Source organism: Artemia franciscana, chromosome 5 (genome assembly GCF_032884065.1).
Source record: "Artemia franciscana chromosome 5, ASM3288406v1, whole genome shotgun sequence".
Classification (NCBI taxonomy): domain Eukaryota; kingdom Metazoa; phylum Arthropoda; class Branchiopoda; order Anostraca; family Artemiidae; genus Artemia; species Artemia franciscana.
In genome coordinates, this window is record NC_088867.1 from 41,566,379 (window position 1) to 41,589,169 (window position 22,791).

At 34.6% G+C, this 22,791-nt stretch overlaps 2 protein-coding genes across 2 annotated transcripts in view; both read right to left on the reverse strand.

Moving 5' to 3' along the window:
- Positions 1 to 22,791, reverse strand: part of LOC136027424 (ralBP1-associated Eps domain-containing protein 2-like) — a 205,828-nt gene that overhangs the window by 159,823 nt on the left and 23,214 nt on the right. The window lies entirely within an intron of this gene.
- LOC136027425 (dynactin subunit 1-like) lies at positions 576 to 22,769 on the reverse strand. The gene is made up of 7 exons (XM_065704685.1): positions 22,527 to 22,769; positions 20,525 to 20,706; positions 15,699 to 15,895; positions 11,408 to 11,599; positions 7,260 to 7,415; positions 5,346 to 5,414; positions 576 to 803 (listed from the first exon to the last, which is right to left on the reverse strand). The coding sequence occupies exons 1-7, from the start codon at positions 22,709 to 22,711 to the stop codon at positions 693 to 695; spliced, it is 1,092 nt and encodes a 363-aa protein (XP_065560757.1). The 5' UTR covers positions 22,712 to 22,769; the 3' UTR covers positions 576 to 692.

Genomic DNA, 22,791 nt, shown 5'->3' on the forward strand with positions numbered 1-22,791 from the left:
AAAATTGGTTTTGAGAATGGAATATGGACAATTTGACCAAAGCAACCCCGAACAATAGGTGTAAAAGACAGAAGAATATAAAATTTCTTTAATCTACTATATTTCCAGTGTCTAACCAAATTTTTGTAAAAAAAAAAAAAACACTTGAGATTGCCACCGGAATAAAAATCGGCAAATAATGTTGGCAGTGAAAAAATCTAAATTATGGTAGGCACAATGCTTGAAAATTTACATAAAGATTTTCCACCATGTATCGTAATATCACCTAACAGCAGTAAGATAAGAGAAAGAAATTCACATAAAGAAATATACATAAAATGTACATGCTGCATCTCTAGACATATTGAAGCACCATCTTAGCAATAAAATAAATGTTTGTTTGAGGAATAGTATTTCAAATTGCGACGAAACAGGACCCGGGTAAGCATTTCCCGGATTGAATCCGGGGAAATTAGGGTAAATGGATAAGTAGGATAAATAGACAAATTGGTTAAGGGATGCTCAAACGCACACATAATCAAAGGCCCAAACAAACCTGAACTATCGCTAATTTAGCCAAAAAAGAACATGCAAGCTTTCACTTCATATCCGACTTTTAATTTAAATAATAAACAAACTAAAGCAAAAACATTAAGAAGCGGAATGGAAAACGATAAACCAAAACCTAAATTGAGAAAATGTGTTTAAGAAGACTAGGGTGCAAGTTTAAGATGAATAGCTCTTAGCTCTTCTTGGGTTAAGTGAATTGTTTCAGAGCCACCTTCTATGCCAGGAAATTGGAGACGAGCCCGTAGTTCATCAGCCTAAAAATAATTCAGTCTATGAATGTCAATCTTTAATAAATGTCAAATTTTCAAGAAATAAATTTTAATAAATTGTTCTTCGTTTCCAGCTTTAGGGTTGCCCTTTAATTTTATTTGAAAGAAAAACCGTTTTATCTGAAACCAAAGAGAAAGAAATAATTCATGTGAGGAATTAGATCAATAAATTGCGCAAATTATTAACAATAATCAATATCTGTAATGTCTTTAGTACATTTTAAGCGTTCATTTTATCAATTCATTTTATCGACACAAATAAAACTAAGTTTGATAATAAGTTTCATTAAAGCAGAATATATGCTTGAAAATGCGACCGGTTGGAATCATTAATGCTAATTCATCTTACCAAATCGAAAAAAGATGGGGTATCAACAACAATAAGAAGGAAGACAAAAACCAAAATAAAGGAAGAAAAGCTAAAAAAAAAAAAAATACAAAAAAGAATAAATGCAAATGAAATTAAAAACGAAATGATCAGAAAAAACCTCGTCTGGAGTCTTTAACATTGCCAATTTCCAAAAAAATGGACGTTTTAATATAATTTTTACGTTGAAGAGCACTTTTAGTTTGACGAGTGGAATCTGGAAACGAATTCCAAACTGAGAGGTCTATGTGTCTGGTCACATGACTAGCTCTCGATATGTTAAGTGGCTCAAATATAAGGCTAGTAGCATTCATAGTCGAATTTATACCCTCTAATTTTTCTTCAAGTATATTTTTGACAATGTTTTCTCTCTTTTATTTTATATTTTATTTTAAACCTTGTCTTTAGGTATGTGATATATGTTGAACTACAATGATTAATTTCAATAAAGATCACACCGTTTTTTTTTGGGGGGAGGGGGATTTGATCCCAACTTCTATGATTTCGTTTTTAGAATCGACATGATTAGGGATATTACAATTTGTTGTTGCATATATTTGTAGCCGAAACTTTGTTTTTAGAGTTTCGGGTTCTATTGACAAGGGCTGCTCTTCCTTAACAGTTTCTTACTAAAAGCTGTTTGATCCAATGCCCTTTTAAATGTTAAGGAGCACTGCTGCTCCTTCACTCAACCCCCGTTTTTACATTCAAGTCTAATATTCGTAAAACAAAACTCCGAGAATGAGAGTCATTCCTTAGAAAATTCGGCCCTTGAAATAGTTAATAGAAGGGAGGGGGTCCTAAATAAATAAAATTATTTATATACTGAAGGCTAGGGCACATTCTGCAAATGAAGGATAACAGATTGCCAGAGATTGTCCTTTTCCGCCAATCATCTAGGGCTAAAAAAGCATGTCGTCCTCGGTTGGGGTGGAAGAACTTCGTAAGGAAATATTTGATGAAAGGAGAAATTTTCTGGGAGAGGGGGGGGTGTAAAGAGGGAAGTTTTGACTAGACTGAGATGGAAAAAAAGCGTGCGTAGCCATGTTAGCCTCAGGCAGCATGTTAGCGTAGTCAGGTAGTATTTGTAGTGTCTTCATTTCCACGATCTTCAAAACGAAGTCGTCGTTGATACTTTTTTATAGTGATTTTTCCAATGGATACCCCGGCAAACACGAGCACTGCCCGCCCCCGGGAAACAATAAAAAATTAAACAATGCATATAAACAGGAAAATCAGAAATATTCCATTTAAAACCGAATCCTTAGAACATTCAGAAATCATTCGTATATGGATTATTAGAAAATTTCGAATTAGGGAGGGAAGAAAGCAAAGAAAGCAAAGAACGCTATTTAAGACCCCGTTCAAAAAGTATGAGTAACTTATAAGAGTAGGAACTGCCGATATTGTCATACCAAAAATACAAATTTCAGGATACTAATCTGACTAGACGACATATTTGACGACGAATAGAAAAGTTGGACATTCATGCAAGGTCCAGTAAGTGAACTGCAACTGAAAGAAAGCAAAGAACGCTATTTAAGACCCCGTTCAAAAAGTATGAGTAATTTATAAGAGTAGGAACTGCCGATATTGTCATACCAAAAATACAAATTTCAGGATACTAATCTGACTAGACGACATATTTGACGACGAATAGAAAAGTTGGACATTCATGCAAGGTCCAGTAAGTGAACTGCAACTGAAAGAAAGCAAAGAACGCTATTTAAGACCCCGTTCAAAAAGTATGAGCAACTTATAAGAGTAGGAACTGCCGATATTGTCATACCAAAAATACAAATTTCAGGATACTAATCTGACTAGACGACATATTTGACGACGAATAGAAAAGTTGGACATTCATGCAAGGTCCAGTAAGTGAACTGCAACTGAAAGAAAGCAAAGAACGCTATTTAAGACCCCGTTCAAAAAGTATGAGCAACTTATAAGAGTAGGAACTGCCGATATTGTCATACCAAAAATACAAATTTCTGGATACTAATCTGACTAGACGACATATTTGACGACGAATAGAAAAGTTGGACATTCATGCAAGGTCCAGTAAGTGAACTGCAACTGAAAGAAAGCAAAGAACGCTATTTAAGACCCCGTTCAAAAAGTATGAGCAACTTATAAGAGTAGGAACTGCCGATATTGTCATACCAAAAATACAAATTTCTGGAAACTAATCTGACTAGACGACATATTTGACGATATTACCATATCATATTTGACATATCTGCCGATATTGTCGATAAAACATAAAGGATTTGATGTTATTTGTTTTTTTTTATAGTAATAATATGAAAAATTAGTATACTAATAAGTATCTCACTTAGTACATGAATTTTGAATCTTTCAATTGTGCAGCCAATCATCGTCAGCAGTGTATACAATATCAACTAATCAAGAAAGGATAGAAAATTAGAGAGTCAAGAAAAGACAGAAAAATAGTTAATATCAAGGGGAGGTGCAGCTGGGATTTCCAGCGCCTAGAGACAATACTAGTTTTTACCCTTTCCTTTACCAGAAGCCCCCCCCCCCCCAGAAGATCAAAGTATTGACGAAAAAACTCAGTTCAGTGCCCCCTTAGACGCTGCATTCAGGGGCAGCAAACCCCCTTGCCTCTTCCCTACCTACGTCCCTGGTTATGATAGCATTGTTCTTCATTTTAGTATAATGACTTGTGATTGATAAAAAGGTTATTTTTTTTTAATAAGACAAGCCTCGTCAGGTTAAAAACTTCCTTTTTTCATTAAGAAACAGTTTGGACTACTTGCATTAGAAAAAATCACATGCCATGGGTGTTAATTATGTCGAGAAATAAGGTATTTACATTTCAAAGTTACTGCTTTGAGTGGCTTTGGTCAGTTACACAGGTTAGAGGTGACCCTGAATGTGTAACTTTGTGCCGATAAGTGGTACAAACTTCAGACCCTTTTGAGGCACTCCAGACCTATTTATTGGAAGAAAAAGTATAAGATAATTTATCTTCCTTGTTGTAATGCTTAATGATTAACAAGATGATTTCGAGATCAGATTGAGCATAATGACCCTTATTAATGTTGTGAAATCCGTTATTTTCATGACACAGCACGGATAAATAATCCATACAAGAAGCAGTGCTTGCCATTGGGGTGGAAGCACTTAATTGGCATATTTTAAAAAAGCAAAGAAGAGGGAAAAATGTATTTCCTTTTCTGCAGTCGAAAACCAAAACCTAATCATAAATGCAGAAAAAGACTAAGAAACCTCCCAGAGACCTCTGTGGGAGACACTCTCATAATTGGAATATAAGTTTTCACCAATATTTTCTTAGACTAAACTAGATAATCGGATTTTTTCTTTCATCATCTAAATTATTCCAAACTTTAACACCTCTATGAATATAATGAATATTAAAATTTCAAGCATGGAAAGGACCAAACGAATATAAAACATATCCCTATTCATTTTTTTTACAATTTACTTCTACCTTCAGTACACTGAAGAATATCTTATTAAAGGCATTATATTGTTCTGATCAGTATTTGCACTTATTAATCATGACCAAGACGGCCCTAGACTGTTCTATGAATATTGTGTTTTTTTTTAGCCTTTTTACACCGAGTAATCCAGTGTTCCTAACACCAATAGTCGAAAACATAACAGGAGGGATAAAGGATGAAGATCTTCCAGTTCCGTTAATGGCGGATAGGGCGTCAAATCAACGTCTCAGTAAACAACATCTCAGTAAGTTTTTCTTACAGGGACAGGTAGCAGGCCTATCGCCAAGCCTTGTGGTAGCTGAACCGAACCCCAAGCCTTGCACTGCCAAGTAGAACAAAAATCGACTGTGCTACTTTAAATGGAGAACATAGAAGGGCAAGTAATTCTTTTTTTTTAGTGAAGACATCATTTTTCTAAGTCTATCGAGGGGGGGGACAACTACCCCTTTTTCCGCAATTTGCATCACTATCAAGTAAAAGTATATTTTCCTCAGAGTGCATGTTTGATGTAGTACTGACAAAGCATTAGATGCTTTGTCAGTACATTCCTTTATGTTGATATATTTCTGACTCTTATTTTCTGATCTTGATCATTTGCTAGTAATCATCACATGACGAAATTGATCGAGTATAAAAAGGTGCAGCTAATATTGCTGTAGAATTTGAACTTACCTTTTCATTTGTTGGCTGGTATAACACTGAAGAAGATCGCCTGTGAGCAGCTATAGTGGCAATTGAGTTCTAAAAGAGTAAAAAATATGTGTAGACAAATATGTAAAGAAGTAATAAAATATGAATAAAAAGTAATCAAAATATGTACAAAAGTAAAAAGGCAATAGAAATTACCACCAATAAATAGAGTGTTCCCGTTCACATCAAACCTTAGGAAGGATAGTGTCCTTTACGATTTCCGAAAACTAAGTAACTCAATTGGAAGCTCAAGGTGAAGTGTTTAATTTGTTTTTTTTTTCTTGGTTAAGTCTAGTCGTATTTTTCTTAAGAACTCCTAGGTCACTTCAATTGAAAAGCATTAAGAGAGATAAAAGAAAATGAAGACTGTTTAAGCCAATAAATAAGACTAAAAAAAGAAAAAGAAATAGAAAGAGGCGTTATAAAACTCTATTAAATGTCTTCTTAATCCACTCTTTACTTGAAAGATGAACTTTTGAATAATTAAGAAAGCATAAAAACAAACAATTATTTTGGCTTGTCTATAGCCGTCTGGGCCTTCAGATTTATTTGTGTTTAGCTTTTTAAGTTTTTGGTAGATGGACACTTCATCGAAATCTATCACTGAAAAGCCAACATTTTCTTCCTCTATTTGTGCTGCTTCACTTCTATCCTCCGATTGTGGTGTAAAAACCGATACAAAATGATAATTAAATAGATTGGCTTTTTCAGTGGGCTCTTCCAATGTTTTTCTAGATAAAGGATCTAATAAAGCTGGGGTGCCAAGTCGGTGATGTTGCTTGGAGCTTCCATAATTCCAGAATTCCTTAGAATTTTCTTTTATGTTTTTGGTGACTTGTTTTTCTCTTTGAGCTGCAAAATAAAGTGTTTGTTTTCTTGCTTTATTTCTTAAGCGGTACAATAGTTTATAGTCTTCGTTGCCATGGGTTGTAGCGAACTTTCTCCAAGCTGTTTCTTTTGATTAGCTCCAAAGTTTCTCGCTTCAGTGCGGGTCTTGTGTGCTTTATTTTAGCTGACAAATAGTTTTTTTTTTTTTTTTTTTTTTTTTTTTTTTTTTTTTTACCAGTTCCTGGATTTTATCACAAAATAACCCTTACATCTCCTCCGCCGTCACAAGATTTTTAAATTCTTCAGGCCAATCCACTTTACTCAGAGCTTCACGTATTGATTTGTACTCTGGTTTATAATAATTGAACTTATTTTCATTGTTGTATTTGTGTTTTGTTTTAGCTATGAACAGTAACAGTAGCATGACCCGGCTTGCCCAGAGGCGCCTCAACTGTAACTATTTTAATTTCCGAGCCATTGCTGCAGAGACCCAGATCAAGTGTTGTTGGTTTATCTTTTCCCCGAATTCAAGTTGGCTGCTTTACAAGCTGGTCTAGATAGTTTTCATACATTGCTTTTAGATTTTTTTATAGTTACCCAAGTGATTCTTGTGTATACTATGCATCCCAATCAATCAGTGGGTGCTTGGAATCACCCAAAATGATGCTAGTAGTAGGCTATTTGGTCTACAATGCTCAAAAATTTGTGAAAGAAGAAGTTCATCATTTTCAAGGTTTCTTGAAGGACTTCTGTAAATAATTCCAATGTTTATTGTTTTTATATTCTCTGGGTTAAGTGTATCCATATGCTCTCTAATCTATTTGTGTTTACATTAATATTAGCTATGTTACATTTTTCATGAGTGTAGCATAATATTCCTCTTCCATTTTACAATGTACCCATTCAACGCAACTTCTTTTTTTTTTTAAATGAAAAGACAGCATAACCTTCGTCATTACATATGTCTTTTAGACTTGTCCCCTATTCCAAACCAAATTTTATGAATCCATAGAATCGAGACGACAGATCAAAACAAATAAATAAAGTAAAAACGAAAAATCTACTTACTTGAAGCCTCAAAATTTCACGCTGTAGGGTTTTGACTTTAGCTTGATGCCTTGACAGAGGATAAGCTGGGCTTAAGCGTTCAGACAAAAAGTTCAAACCAGGTTGCCTCTTCGTGATATCCACAATTTTTGAATATGCCGTAAGGTTATAGAGTTCCTTAAATTAAAACATTGTATTTATTTTATGCAAGTGCAAGTTAACTATTCTCAAGATGAGTTATACTGACTAATATTATAAATGGCACTGGGTCAGGATAAAAGATTCAATTCGCACTCCAGTTAAAACTGAATGAACAAATAAAATTAGTGTCAATAAATTGTCAAAGAAAAAGGTAAGAATAAAAAAAAAGAAAGATTATTCAAAAAAGCTTGATAAAAAGAAAAAAATCATTTATTTTCCATTAATACAGAAAAGCAAAAGACACACAAAAAATATATTCATGTTAGCTGTCTTACTTTTAGAAAAATACGAACAGAAGATAACAGCCAGAATAAGAACAGATAGCCTATTTCTCTTTTATGCAAAGACAGAAACAAAGAGATGGTTTGTGAAATGGGAAAAAGAAAGCAGGCGAAAGTTTAGCTATGACACTTTTACTCTTCTCTGCATTGGGCTCAACTATGATTAAACTTAGATTAAACTCAAAAGGTTCAACTATGACACTTTAACTCTTCTTTGCAATAGGCAAGGATGAAATCCAATGACCATTTCTCTTAGATTAACCTTCTCTTAACCACACAGCGCCGCCTGCGACTGTACACTCTGTACAGATGACACAACTAGAATGTGTGGTAATTCCCACCGAGTTGTTTGAAATTTGACGTCACCTTCTAAAAGATACCATAATAACCAGAATTAAGGGTTTTCTTTTCTACAAGTAATCAAATGTAAGTAATCAAAATTACATTCAAAAATAGTCGCAGTCACAGTTGCGTATAGCAACAGTCACAAGTAGTCACGGTTGCAGTCGCAAATAGCCACTTCTGTACTCGCAGTCACAGTAAGAGGTAGTCGCAAGTAGTCGCAGTCGTTCTCCCTCAGAGGTAACATCGATTCTTTCCTCTTCAACAACAGAACTAACATACAGAATTGGATTTCTGACTATGTTCAGTCAAGATCTGACAACCCATTCTGAATGATACCTAAGACATCTAGATAACATAAATTTAACTTCCTCTCCCCTATCGGAGGTTTGAAAAGTGTCTAGAAGCCTAAAAACCACAACTAGACACTACCTCTTACTTCCCATGAAGTACCGTGGAGATTTGGTGACCCTCTCTGGCAGCTGTCACGCTCTAAGACTCTGTTTCAGAAAACTCGCTTTCCCCACCTGTGTCAGAACGTAGGTAGAATTGTTTCATTTTAGTCGCAAACCCATACTCTATGTTTATACAATTTTTTAGAACATTTACTTAAAATTAAAAATTTCGCTAAAAATGAGAAAAAAATTAAAAAAAAACAACAGAATTCAAAGTTTTTAGATTGACTTTTCGAGAATTAATTTTTCAAAATCAAGGCTCAGGATCGAAGAGATGATTTCAATGGAAAAACGCATAAAAAGTTATAACACCCCTCAAAGCTTACTTCGCAACCGGAACAAACTTTCCTTGATTTATTCTTTTATGTTAATTAGTAGGCTAGAAAGATAAAAAAATTCACTTATTTCCTTACATATTAAAAGAAATTGTCCAAGCTCCTGAAGATCATATTTTTTTTTTGTACAATTTCACTGTCCTAATACCGAAAAAAACGACTTATTCTTCTTTCTCCAGTACCAATCCTTCCTTATGCTTTTTATCATCATTTCTTCAGCTTCCAACGACATTTTAGCAAAGCGGACTTTTTAGCAAAACGGACCAATAGCCAGAACGGACCACATCAGTGCTAGACAAGCAAAGTTAACATGGTTGTTCAATGCTGGGAAACAAAGCATGTTTATATATAAATATTTTCAAAATTGTTTACCAATATGTTTTAAAAGTATGTTTGAATTAGGAAGTGATATTCTTACACATTTTACGAGACAGTCCAATATAATTCGTCGTCCGCTTGCTATTACCCGTAGATCTCAAATTCCTATTCGGCATCTAGGACCCCACGCATGGAATTGTTTATCTACGACTTTGAGAAACATGGATAATATCCATGAATTTTGACGGGAATTAAAGCTATTTAACGTTAATATTTACGGTTTTGATAGTTGAGTGGACATCAAGTGGAGCCAAGATGTTGGTTTTGTTTTAGGCGATGCTGGCCAAGTGTTTTTTTTTTTTGAAGCGTAACCCCGCGTCGATCGAAATGCAGGGTAATCGATTTTTTTTCTTTTTCTTTTCTTTTCCTTTTCTTTTTTTATTTTCCTCTCCTTTTCCGTATTGTTTTTAATTTGTATGTGAACTGGGGTTATAAGCCCAAACACGCTTTGCTTCAGGCCATCTGCTTGTTTTATTTGTTTATTTATATTAATAAATCCATCTTTCTCTCTTTTTCTCAAAAGAGCATGGGTAACTTACAAAAGTGAGATCTGGCACTAGTGCCAAAAAAGCCGTCAAGGCCATCTGGCGTTTAGTGACGATTGGCATTTCTCGTTTCTAATAATAAGAACAGTTAATCTAATTTGCGTTGTTGGTAAAATTAGAGTAGTAATAAGATTCTAATCCCAGTTACTGGCAGAAAAATGATTACAAAGCTTGAAAAAATACAAAGTGTCGCTAAAAGCTTGATGGCGTTGATATTTTTTTTTTTTGCTAGGGACTATAAACCTTCAGTCAAGGGTTTTCAATTAAGAATTTTTAAAGGAGGCACTTTCTATTTCATATTTTTTTGGGAGTGGAGGGGGAGTGGACGGAATAGGTTCTTGTCAGAAAATTCTCGAAATCTCCTAAACAATGATTCAAATTACTGTTCAGTTACACTAAATGAACAGTACTATTTTCGAAAGTTAATGTAGTATGACGTGGGAAGTGTTTGTGACAAAACAGTTTCTTCTGAAACCTGTTTTAAATTAAAACTACTGTGGGCAACGGTTCCCTCTTTAGTGGATCGCAGCTACTGTGAAAACCTTCCTTACATTTGGTATGCAATCTATATAATTTTAATAACAAATATGGCTATGTTCATATAAATCTATATATATAAAATAAGTTGTCTGTGTGTGTGTCGGGTGACGTCATGTTTGTGTGTCGACTGACGTCATGTTTGCTGATTGACGAAATTACACACCGGGACATCGGGACACAAATGACGACCGGGACACCGGGACATCTATATATAAAATAAGTTGTCAGTGTGTCGAGTGACGTCATGTTTGTGTGTCGACTGACGTCATGTTGTTTGATTGACGAAATTACACACCGGGACATCAGGACACAAATGACGACCGGGACACCGGGACATAGGGAATATAAATGACGGCCAGGACACTAAAAGAGAAAGCGACCGGGACACAAGAAATGTTCGATTAGCAATCACCATCAACAAGGCACCGGGACACAAATGACGACCGGGACACAGGGAATATAAATGACGACAGACCGGGACACCGGAACACAAATGACGACCGGGACACCGGGACACAGGGAATATAAATGACGACCGCGACACTCAAAGAGAAATTACAGACTGGGACACCGGGACACAAATGACGACCGGGACACAGGGAAACAACAACAACGGGGACGCCGGGGGGCACAGGGGGATATATAAATGACTACAGGGACACAGAGAATGTTCGATTAGCAATCACCATAAACAAAGCTCAAGGGCAATCATTAGAATAATGAGGTATAGATCTGAATACAGATTGTTTTTCCCATGGACAATTATATGTTGCATGTTCAAGAGCCGGTAAACCTGACAATCTATTTATATGCACAGACAATGGGACAGCCAAGAATGTTGTACATTCGCAAGTTTTACGTAGTTAAAAATATATATATATATCTATCTATATTCACAGGTGGGACACAGGGACACAACTACAATGGCGCGTAACTAATATGGCGCGTAACGACTTGTGCGTGCGGAGGGGCTTGGGGGGGGGGCGCGAAGCGCCCCCACCAACTAGGTGTTGGGGTGGCGCGAAGCGCCACCCCAACAGCTAGTAGAATATAAATGAATGATTCATACTGACTTGTTGTAAATAAGCTTACCGATAAAATAGTTGAAGATCTTTTTGCTATTTCCTGAAGCTCCGTATTTTCAGTGTCATTCCTCTTTTTTATATTTTCCGGGATTTGACTTTCATCTTGTTTCTTTTTTCTAGAAAGTAACTGAATTTTTGGAAACATGAATTCAGCCTCTAAAGGTTGTCTTGACTCGATGTTCTTTGATTTTCCAATAATCTAAAAAATGTAAAAAACAAAATAAAATAACTATCGCTGAAAAAAAATACCTGGCATCAATTTTTTTTTTTTTTTTTTTTTTTTAAAGGAAGAGCGATGCAGTCACAAAATTTCACATTAGAATAATACAATAGACTTAGCCGCAAATACGATTTTCGCTTAGTAAATATAGTCTAACCTGGCATGACGTTTCAAATGGATATATAAAATTCAACTTTAGACGCCTCCAACTCTTCTTTCTAACTCAGTAATTATCATTTACTTAAATTATTACTTTTTTTTAAAAATTATCTATCTAAATTATTAATTTTTTTTTATTTAATTCAATTATTTAAATCATTTATTTAAATTATTGGCAGCCGAAGAGTTGTTTCGTACTACAGTACTTCTACAAAGTATTTTCACCAACAAAATATGCCATACGGTAATGAGGACCTCCGTCCGTGACAGAAAGTCCCCACTGACGGTGGGTAACTTACTATCACAACTCCTGCAAATGCTTTGTCTACATCGTTACTCAGGGGCTATGATTAATGTGTTGTCAATCAAAGCAGCATTTCTAATAACGGCGTTAATTTTTTTACACAAAATTCATATATAGGCACAAATTGAAGGCAAGTCTATTTTACATGTAAATAACATAAAAAAAGCTTCGTTAATAGGTTTTAAAAATCCGGTTAAATAATTTTCTGATTTTTCTCTACCAAATTTTAGATTATATTTAAAAAAAAAATCATGCTTAATGGATAATTATGGGAGTTATAGATCTTCTCGCCACTTGTTTGGACAAAACACGTTTTGCGTACTCTATGTGAGAAGAAAACCAATTTAGTATATTATAAAAAACAAAATAAACCATTGCAATACAATTAATCTTCCGTATTTAATTACTTTAGGCTTCGAATTAAACAAAAACAAAATAAGACTTAATCAGCTCAACAAGCATGTTTCTTGATTTAGAAAGGCCTTCGAAATTCCAGGGGTCGACTTTACAAGGAAAAAGAAGATTTGAATTAAGGGATCATTAAAAGATAAAATTTTAAAACTGAAGATTGCAATTTTTATGAAAAGACTCCATTTAGCTTAATTATCGTATTCAGCCCCCAAATATTTATCCAATTGACTTATCTCTATGAAAATGGTCGAGAAATCACACACAGGCCCTAACATAGTTGAATTGAGAAATTTTTTCTGGCTTTTAAAAAGTTTTCCACTAACACCTTTCATATTTAAGATAAACATATCGTATCTTTAGTTTGCATTTAACGAGGACACATATGGAATTCCCGGAAACAAAAACGCGATGAGTTTTATAGTTTAGAAAAAGCTGAAACACATTTTATCCCATTTGTTTCTAGCAAATCTGACACTATTTCTGGTTCCAACTGCCCAGCTTATGTTTTTGAAAACAGAAAAAAAGCTTTTGCACCTTAGCTGTTTTCTTTTTTTTGAAAAACACAACAAAACGGGAGCAGAGCGTTCCAGCATTTTTGCTTGCAACAGATACGCAAATGCAGCTGAGGAACAATTTTTTGTTTCGTTTTTTTTTTTTTTATGGGGATTAAATTTTCCGGCAGCTTCGATTCAATTTTTAATTACCGTAATCTTTTGAAGCGATTAAAACTCGATTTTTATGAGCTTCAATATAATCACAAATATATAGACCAATTGAAAGCAGTAGAAATAACTAAAAGATGAATGTGAGATGTCATCATCTAGCATCTAACATCAAAAACCAGTGTAGCTTTCCTTTGAAGATAGAGTTGTCTTTGGGAGTCTACATAATGATGACCTTTGAATTTTTTACGGACGAAGTTTCTCAAATTTACCAAATTAGTTTTTCCTATTTATTTTGATTGTTGTGCGAGGAAACACTAAGAAAAATTGGATTGTTTTCTTACCTTTCTAAAAATGGTGCCACTTAAACTACCCTGATCTATTTGTCTATTTTCCTATTTATTTTGATTGTTGTGCGAGGAAACACTAAGAAAAATTGGATTGTTTTCTTACCTTTCTAAAAATGGTGCCACTTAAACTACCCTGCTCTATTTATCTATTTTCCTATTTATTTTGATTGCTGTGCGAGGAAACACTAAGAAAAATTGGATTGTTTTCTTACCTTTCTAAAAATGGTGCCACTTAAACTACCCTACTCTATTTATCTATTTTCCTATTCATTTTGATTGTTGTGCGAGGAAACACTAAGAAAAATTGGATTGTTTTCTTACCTTTCTAAAAATGGTGCCACTGAAACTACCCTGCTCTATTTATCTATTTTCCTATTTATTTTGATCGTTGTGCGAGGATACACTAAGAAAAATTGGATTGTTTTCTTACCTTTCTAAAAATGGTGCCACTTAAACTACCCTGCTCTATTTATCTATTTTCCTATTTATTTTGATTGTTGTGCGAGAAAACACTAAGAAAAATTGGATTGTTTTCTTACCTTTCTAAAAATGGTGCCACTTAAACTACCCTGCTCTATTTATCTATTTTCCTATTTATTTTGATTGTTGTGCGAGGAAACACTAAGAAAAATTGGATTGTTTTCTTACCTTTCTAAAAAATGGTGCCACTTAAACTACCCTACTCTATTTATCTATTTTCCTATTTATTTTGATTGTTGTGCGAGGTAACACTAAGAAACATTGGATTGTTTTCTTACCTTTCAAAAAATGGTGCCACTTAAACTACCCTGCTCTATTTATCTATTTTCCTATTTAATTTGATTGTTGTGCGAGGAAACACTAAGAAAAATTGGATTGTTTTCTTACCTTTCTAAAAAAGGTGCCACTTAAACTACCCTGCTCTATTTATCTATTTTCCTATTTATTTTGATTGTTGTGGGAGGAAACACTAAGAAAAATTGGATTGTTTTCTTACCTTTCTAAAAATGGTGCCACTTAAACTACCCTGCTCTATTTATCTATTTTCCTATTTATTTTGATTGTAGTGCGAGGAAACACTAAGAAAAATTGGACTGTTTTCTTACCTTTCTAAAAATGGTGCCACTTAAACTACCCTAATCTATCTATCTATTTTCCTATTTATTTTGATTGTTGTGCGAGGAAACACTAAGAAAAATTGGATTGTTTTCTTACCTTTCTAAAATTGGTGCTACTTAAACTACCCTGTTGCAAAATCTAAATTTCATGCATGCCCCCTAACTCTAACTTTTATCTATGATATCTTGCTATTGGGCGGTAAGAAATAAAACTTAGACATTCGTATTCAAATATAGGATCTTCAAATGGAGAAGAAAATGTTATCTAAAGTAGAAAAAAGGGAGACTTATCTAAAAGGGAGACTTTTATATGAAATTCAAAAGAATCTCTAAAAATATGAGTTGTGATCCTTAAAAATAAAAAGAGAGAAGGTGAAGACTTAGTTAGGGATAAGGAAACTTTAATAGGAGTTTTGAAAGAACTTATAAAAATATGAATTTTGATCCAGAAAAATAAAAAGGAAGAAGATGAAATACTAGTTTGGGATAGAGAAACTTAATGGGAGATTAAAAAGAACTTTAAGTGTGATCCAGAAAATTCGGCTTATATTTATTTTCTTCTTCTTTCGTTTCCTTTTCTTCTAACCAATTAACTACCTCTAACACATTATACACATACTGAATCGGGTCTAACCATTCCACTAATAAACGTAGACATTTGGCAAGCTCTACTACTAAAATAATCATTATGCAGTTTCTTAGACAAAAGTCTAGCGCATCTTCCTCTTCATCCGGCAGTGAACACACTTTTGATACTATTTTGATTAAATTGTCCTGTGGCCTCAATTACCCTTAGTTTTGGCTTTGCTCAGATCCTTGTAATCTTTGAGCAAATACACCTTTTTTGTACCTTTCTACTCTCTAATTCATCTTGACATTCTTTAAAATAGCATTTAAACATTCTTAACTCGAAAAAGTTAGGAAAAAAACAACTTCTCTGGGTAAAAAAAAACTTGAAAGAAAGAAGAAAAAATATAAAAGAAGAAAAGAAGAAAAACGTAGAAGATGAAAAGAAGAAAAAACCTAATGGAAGAAGAGAAGACAAAAAAACTAAAAGAAAAAAAAGGAAGAAAAAAACCTAGTGCATATAGCTACCTTTATAGGCGTTAGTGCAGCTAGTTTTTGTTTCATATCCGCAGCTCTAAGTGCAGTTGCCTCCCTTCTAGAATGACGAAGCGCTTCTGTAAGGGACATAACTTGTGACTGCAACAAGTTTAGATCTCTTGACGAAGCAGGAGTTGTTTGAGAAGTAGTTATAGATGCCGCATGAATAGGTGCATTCACTAATGGTCCTAAAACATCACATAATATTAACATATTTAGAACGAAGTAGCATTTTTCAAGCAATGGCAGCCGTATCTAACTGATGCAGGATTTCGTACCCAATATTTTGGTCATGGTTTTTTCTATACTGACGCTCTTATCAATCTTGCGCTAACTTTATCTTCTGAACTCCAAAACGTGCAGAAATTAATTAAAAAAACAAGTTTTCTTAACTGAAAGTAAGGAGCGACACTAAAACTTATAAGGAACAGAAATTACTCCGTATTTGAAAGGGGCTGTTCCCTCCTCGACGCCCCGCTCTTTACGCTAAAGTTTTTAATGTTTTAAGAAGAAGAGTTGAGAGAAAGAGTCAAACTTTAGCGCAAAGCGCGAGACGTTGAGTAAGTTTCAATGTCGCTCCTTACTTTCAGTTAAGAAACTTGTTTTTTTTTTATTTAATTTATTTCTAGATGGGGTCTTAGGCAAAACAATATCACGGTACTGTTATGTCATCTGCATTACTTAAGATACCCTGAGCACCGAAGTTAGCAATCGATATTATTAACTTTTAGTTACTTCTAGATTTTTCGGGCACTGAAATCAGCAGGCCATATCAGGCCTGAAATCAGCAGGCATTGAAACAATTGATAATAATCTTATCAATTTTCCGCTAATTTTTCTATATTGGAGACTTTGATTGAATCAAAATCAATATCCGTAATAGCAGATATGTGGAAATACTGCTAAGGTTTAACCACATTTAATTTCACTTAGCATATTTCTGATAATATGGCATAACAGTCTTCTTTGAGTGTTCATATTTCAGAAATTAAAAAATATTTGCTAAAAAAATACTGCCTTTTCTTTGTCAGTTTCAGGTACATTCAAAACATGTGAGAAATAGTTGGTAGGTTTAGCATTTATTTAAAAAAACCACGACTTTTAGATTTTTATTCATGAAACACAATCTAACTACCATAGCCTTTCTTTCATTACAGCAATAGACAGTGGGATTAAACCAAATGTCTTTACTCCCTATATTTCTATATACTGTTGCTCAAACAAGTACCCAAAACCAAGCTACAAAGTACTGAGTACCAGATTATCAACTTTATATGTTCTCCTCATGCAGTGAATATTTTATTAACTAACAGATGAATACTAGATTATCATTGCAACAAAATTAATGCAACTTTTTTGAAAGTGATCAATTTGTTTTTTGCTTGCTGGCTACAAATATACAAGCCTTAAATCAATAAAAGCATGATTCACCGAAACCAGAAATTAAAAGACCAGATTTTTCATGGCTCTTTTACGTCTATACATATATGAAATGTCCCGACAAACAAGAACAAAAGTTTACAAAATATACCAACTTAAAATAATCCAAACAAAATAAAAACAAGATAAAAAGCATTTTAAGAATAAAGTTTAATTTTCTAAATTTACCAGATATAGCGCTAAGTAATTTTAGTTTGTTACCAGAATAAAGAAAGTTTGCTAAAGAAACTCTTTTCTAGTTTTTACAAACACGTTTTCGGCAATATCGATCGAAAGTCACAATATCGGCAAAAGGCCTAGAAGACATATACTATTTCATGAAGTACAGCCACACTATGACCAGCGGCAATATCGACCGAAAGTCACGATATCGGCAAAAGACCTAGAAGACATATACTATTTCATGAGGTACAGCCACACTATGACCAGCGGCAATATCGACCGAAAGTCACGATATCGGCAAAAGGCCTAGAAGACATATACTATTTCATGAGGTAGAGCCACACTACGACCAGCGGCAATATCGACCGAAAGTCACGATATCAGCAAAAGGCCTAGAAGACATATGGCTTGACAGGCCGAGACATATGTAACTATTTTAGGAGTTACAGTCACACTTTGACCAGAAAAGGGTATCTGCAACAATATATCTGCTTTTAATGCTTCATAGTTTCATAAAAGTTCATCATTAATCCTTTTATTTATACCAACTAGTGGAGAAAATTATTTACTCGGAAAAAAAGCAACATAAATATAATATAAAACTTACATAAGACAGAATATTTTTTTTTGAAATGAAAACATTATTTCACTTAGTGCATATATTAATATCTCTATGAGTAGAAAGCCTAAGTACAAAATTAGCGACGGTCAGTGGTCCTAAATACAAAGGGTGTCTAGAAACGATTATTTGATTTAAACTGATTTAGTTTATCTGCTATATTTAGAATACTTTGAACAGGTGCCAATACTATAAAATAAACCCTCTTTTTATTTTACTTCTATTCTTTTCTGTATGTTACAACAACACTGTTTTGGTCTATGAGTTACAGTCGATTATTTTGCTACGGTTATTCCAAAAGCGTCATGTTACAAGACACAGGTTCGAAAAGAAAGATGGAAAACAAAAACAAATTAATTTTGCTTTATTTTATTTTTTGACAAGCATTTGCTGTGCGAATATTTTCTTCGGAAACTCAACAAAGTAAATTTTGACGTCAAAAAGTCAATTTCCTAACTGTTTCTAGGATAAGAGGATGTAGCAAACTTAGGAAATAAACAGATGCCTCTCAATGTCCTTAGAACGTGAGAATATAGATGGGGCTAATACTTAGAAATGACGATCTTGAGGTTTATGCTCCCTGCACGTTTTAGTATACTATTTTTCTGCTCTCCTACAGTTTTAATATATCAACGAAAAACGGCAATTTTCATGTCATTTCGTGGCTAAGATTCAACTCTGCCCAATTGCATCTTGAAAATTTGTTCTACTTTTTTAAAACGAAAAATACACCAAAAATTGGCCGAACATCCTTGAAAAACGACAAAGTTCACCATTTTAAGCGATTTTAGACCCTTCCTTAAGGAAGAGTTTAAATAATATTATAGCTCTGACTCGGTGAAGGGGCAGATATAGGACTAATGAAGTCTATGGTACAAGTTTCTTGTCCCTTTGGTGCAAGTTATAGGTACAGACCTGTCACTAAATCGGTTATTTCAGACAGAATATTAACCATAAGAATGGAGGCTACAAACCTAAGGCAAAAAAAAAGAAACGAGAAACAGCGTCTGCAGTACCTCAGGCATATTGTGATTCTGTTCAGATGAAGCAGGAACAATTAACTATCCAAAAAACTAAGTTATCATTATTTATATCCATAAAATGGCGTGATTCAATATTCTTGACCACAAGTATCAAATTTCCCTGAGTTATATGATAGTTCCTCTGCACTATAATCAATGAATGGAAACCCCAAATTAAAATACTCTGAGCATCTCCATGATTTATCGACAATTCTAGATTTATAAACAGCTATACCTACAACGCTACAGCTACATGGTGGAAACCTACACAAGCTAAAACGTTAACAAAAGATAGAAGAAAAGACACAATCTTTCGACAAGATTAAAGGGAAGCGTGAGCCTGGAGAACAATCGAAGTCCCTGACTTATATTAGTTAATATATCTGTCCCTGAATGGGGTGGGAGGATGTTGCAAGGAAAGATTTTAGGGAAATGGGAACTTCTTAATAGGATGTAAAGAGGAGGGCTGTGAATAGAATAGGGTGGAGAAGGAGCGTGCGTCAGGCGGCTTGGAGCTGGGATGATTTTTTGTGATAGTAGTAGCCTCGTAGTTTTCTTCGAGGAGCCAGATGAAAACGATCTACACGGAAGGTCTTTTGGGGCTTGTGGGATGGAGGAAGAGCTTGCATAGCTGTGTTGGCCTCCGACGGCTTCTGCTTTAAGATATCTAGGGCACGTTCTGTAGATAAAGAAAGACAGATTGCCGAAGATTATCCGTTTCACCCAACCGCCTAGGGTTAAACAGAAGGCAGGTCGGCTACGGTTGTGGTAGGGGTATGTCGTAAATGAATATTTAGGGGAAAGGGAACTTCTTGATAGGGTGTAAAGACGGGGAATGTGAATAGAATGGGCTGGAGAAGGAGCGTGCGTCCGGCGGCTTGGTGCTGCGATGATTTTTTGTGATAGTAGTAGTCTAGTAGTTTTCTTCGAAGAGCCAGATGAAACCGATCTACCTGGAAGGTCTTTTGGGGCTTGTGGGATGGAGGAAGAGCTTGCATAGCCGTGTTGGCCTTCGGCGGCTTTATTCTAGTTTAAGATAACTAGGGCACGTTCTGTGGATAAGGGAAGACAGATTGCAGAAGATTATCCTTTTTTCCCAACCGTCTAGGGTCAAACAGAAGGCAGGTCGTCCGCGGTTGAGGTAGGAGTATGTCGTAAAGAAATATTTAAGGGAAATGGGAACTTCTTGATAGGGTGTAAAGAGGGAGGCTTTGAATAGAATGGAAAGGAGAAGGAGCATGCGTTGCTGCGTTGGCCTCAGGCGGCCAACAGGTGCTGCAGTGGGTTGTTAGCAGTGGTAGTAGCATATTAGTAAATATATTGCCGCAGTCCCTCCTACAATGTCTTCTTTAACATGTGAATCGAGTTTAGTCCTGGAATGCATTCATAGTCGGGTTTTATATAAGATTTGGGCACAAGCATGTTGAAAATGTCAAGAAGGACTTGATTTGTTTTAATACCCTACCCTTAATTTTTCCCCTTACAGTTATAATAAAACCAACATGTTTTTCTTTAAAGAACGTTCGAAAAAAAGAGAGAAAATAAGGCAAAAATAAATAGAAAGAAAAAGATACCTGACGAAACACTGCCCTTAGCTATGCTTTCAAAGACGATTCTTTTGGAAAGAGCCAAATTCTTTTCTTTCAGCTCGTTTCGCTCAATTTCCATTTCTTTCAAGTCCTGTTGCAGATGTTCAATCGTCTCCTCAAATTCCTTGTCTTTTCTTGCCAACATTATCTCAGCATCTTCAAGTTTCCTGAAAACGTTGAGAATTAAATCCCTTATGGATAGTGCAGCATAGCTAACGCATCATCTTCGTCCTACTCAAATACCTTGGAAATTTTCTCTTGCCTCTATTAGCTATTATTCCATAGTTGACTCCACCTAGCGCCTCCAGGATTTTTTTTGTGAGCTGGACTTAAAAATCAAATTTACACTTAAAAGCCATAAAAAAAATAGCTGGCCAAAAATTAGGCAAATGTGTAAGTTTTATTAGTATATGGAAAAAATTGGTTTACAGCTAAAAAACACAATAAAAACAAGCTGGTCATGAATTAGGCTAATTTTATTTGGTGTAGTGAAAGATCAATAGCAACTAATGAGTCACCTTCTTAGTCGGGACTTTTTCCAGGCCCTTCAGTTCTTCCCATTGTAGCAGATATGGGAATGTCCAGCATTGAAAAGTTAATTGTGAGAAACAGGTTGTAATTTAAACAAAGTAGTGACAAAAGTTAAAAAACAAACAACACCCAATCAATAAAAAAATCAAAAAAAAAAAAAAAAAAACCAATATCCGCAATAGTAGATATGTAGAAATACTGCTAAGGTTTGACTTGTTTTTTTTTCCGTGTGTTGAATTATCTTTTTTTTTCTAGGAAGTTTTATCTTAAAAACTATTTTTTTCCTTATTTTTGTTTTCTCGGTTGATAAATGCTCCCGACGTGGAACCGAAATATTCATAATTTTTATTTATTGATGAAAGCGTAATTTGTTTTTAAAACTTTGTCACTACTTTATTTAAATTAAAACCCACTTCTCTTGCTTAACTTTTCATAAATGGAAAAGCAGGGTGGTATAAGAAATTATTTATGTCCTACAAATTTGCATGGTGCCTCTGGGGTAGGGAGGCGAGGACCAGGGGGGGACCTAGCCTCTGAGAGTTCAGAAACATAGCTTAAGCACCCTCAAGGGTAAAAAATCCAAATTAAGAGGTAGAAGTTCCTTTCCATATGCACTGTACATGGCTTTTCATGTGCATGTAAAATAGCAGCTAATCACGAATGTAGCTGTTTAGTTTTATTTTTGTGAGGTAGGTTAAAAAATTACGTTAACAACTGAACAATGTAATAAAACTAATAGCTGGTCACAAATTATGCTTATTTCTAGTTTTTAGTCGGGTGAATTAAAAGGTAAGGTGTACAATTGAGAAGCATAGTGAAAAAGTAGCAAATCACCAATACGTCTATTTTATCTAATTTTGTGTGGTAGACTGAAAAATAAGGTTTATAATTCAAAAACACAATATAAAAGTAGCTGGTCAAGAATGTATCTCAATCGTGTCAATAGTCTTTTTAGGGTATATTGAAATATTAAGTCTACAATTACAGATAAGGCTTATATTTAATTTTTTGTGAGACAATGTATTGAAAGATCAGGTTTATAGTTACTTACTTGCATTTGCAGTAGGACAAGTTGTTCTCCAGCTCATATGACATCTGCAATTTAGATGCTACGTGGGAATAAGGTTTATAGTTAGGAATACAATAAAAAGAATCTGGTGCAGCATTTACATCAGGGTCAGAAACTTGTATTTCTGATTTATATGTGTATTTCTAAGCAACATGGTAAATATTGTGCAAAACAGAAAGAGATCTTTGACCGGTCTAATTTCGTAAACATTTTCCAGAATAGTACACCATATAAGATATAAGAGAGGACTAATGCTGCCAGACAGGAAATGATCTTGTAATTGTTTGGTTTACCATGCTGCCCACTACAATAAGACTATGAAAAATACTACTAATCTACTCAATCTACTGAATAGTCTAACTAAAAAATCTACTAATCAATAGATACCTATTCAAACGTTCAATAGAGAGCTCTGCGTCTTTGAGGGTGCTATTTAGCTTTTTGTCAGATAAATCCCTTCGAATGTTAAGTTCAGAGACTTCTTCTTGTTTAAGTTTGATCAACGCTCTTAAATCCCTGATTTCCTGTTCTTTTTGTTCAATCTTACTTCGTAAACTTTCCAGATTTTTCATTTCAGCCTTAAAATGCTGGGCTCGTAAAGTAACTGGTGCTGGAGCCTAAACATAAGAGAATGCATTAATTAACGAGATAA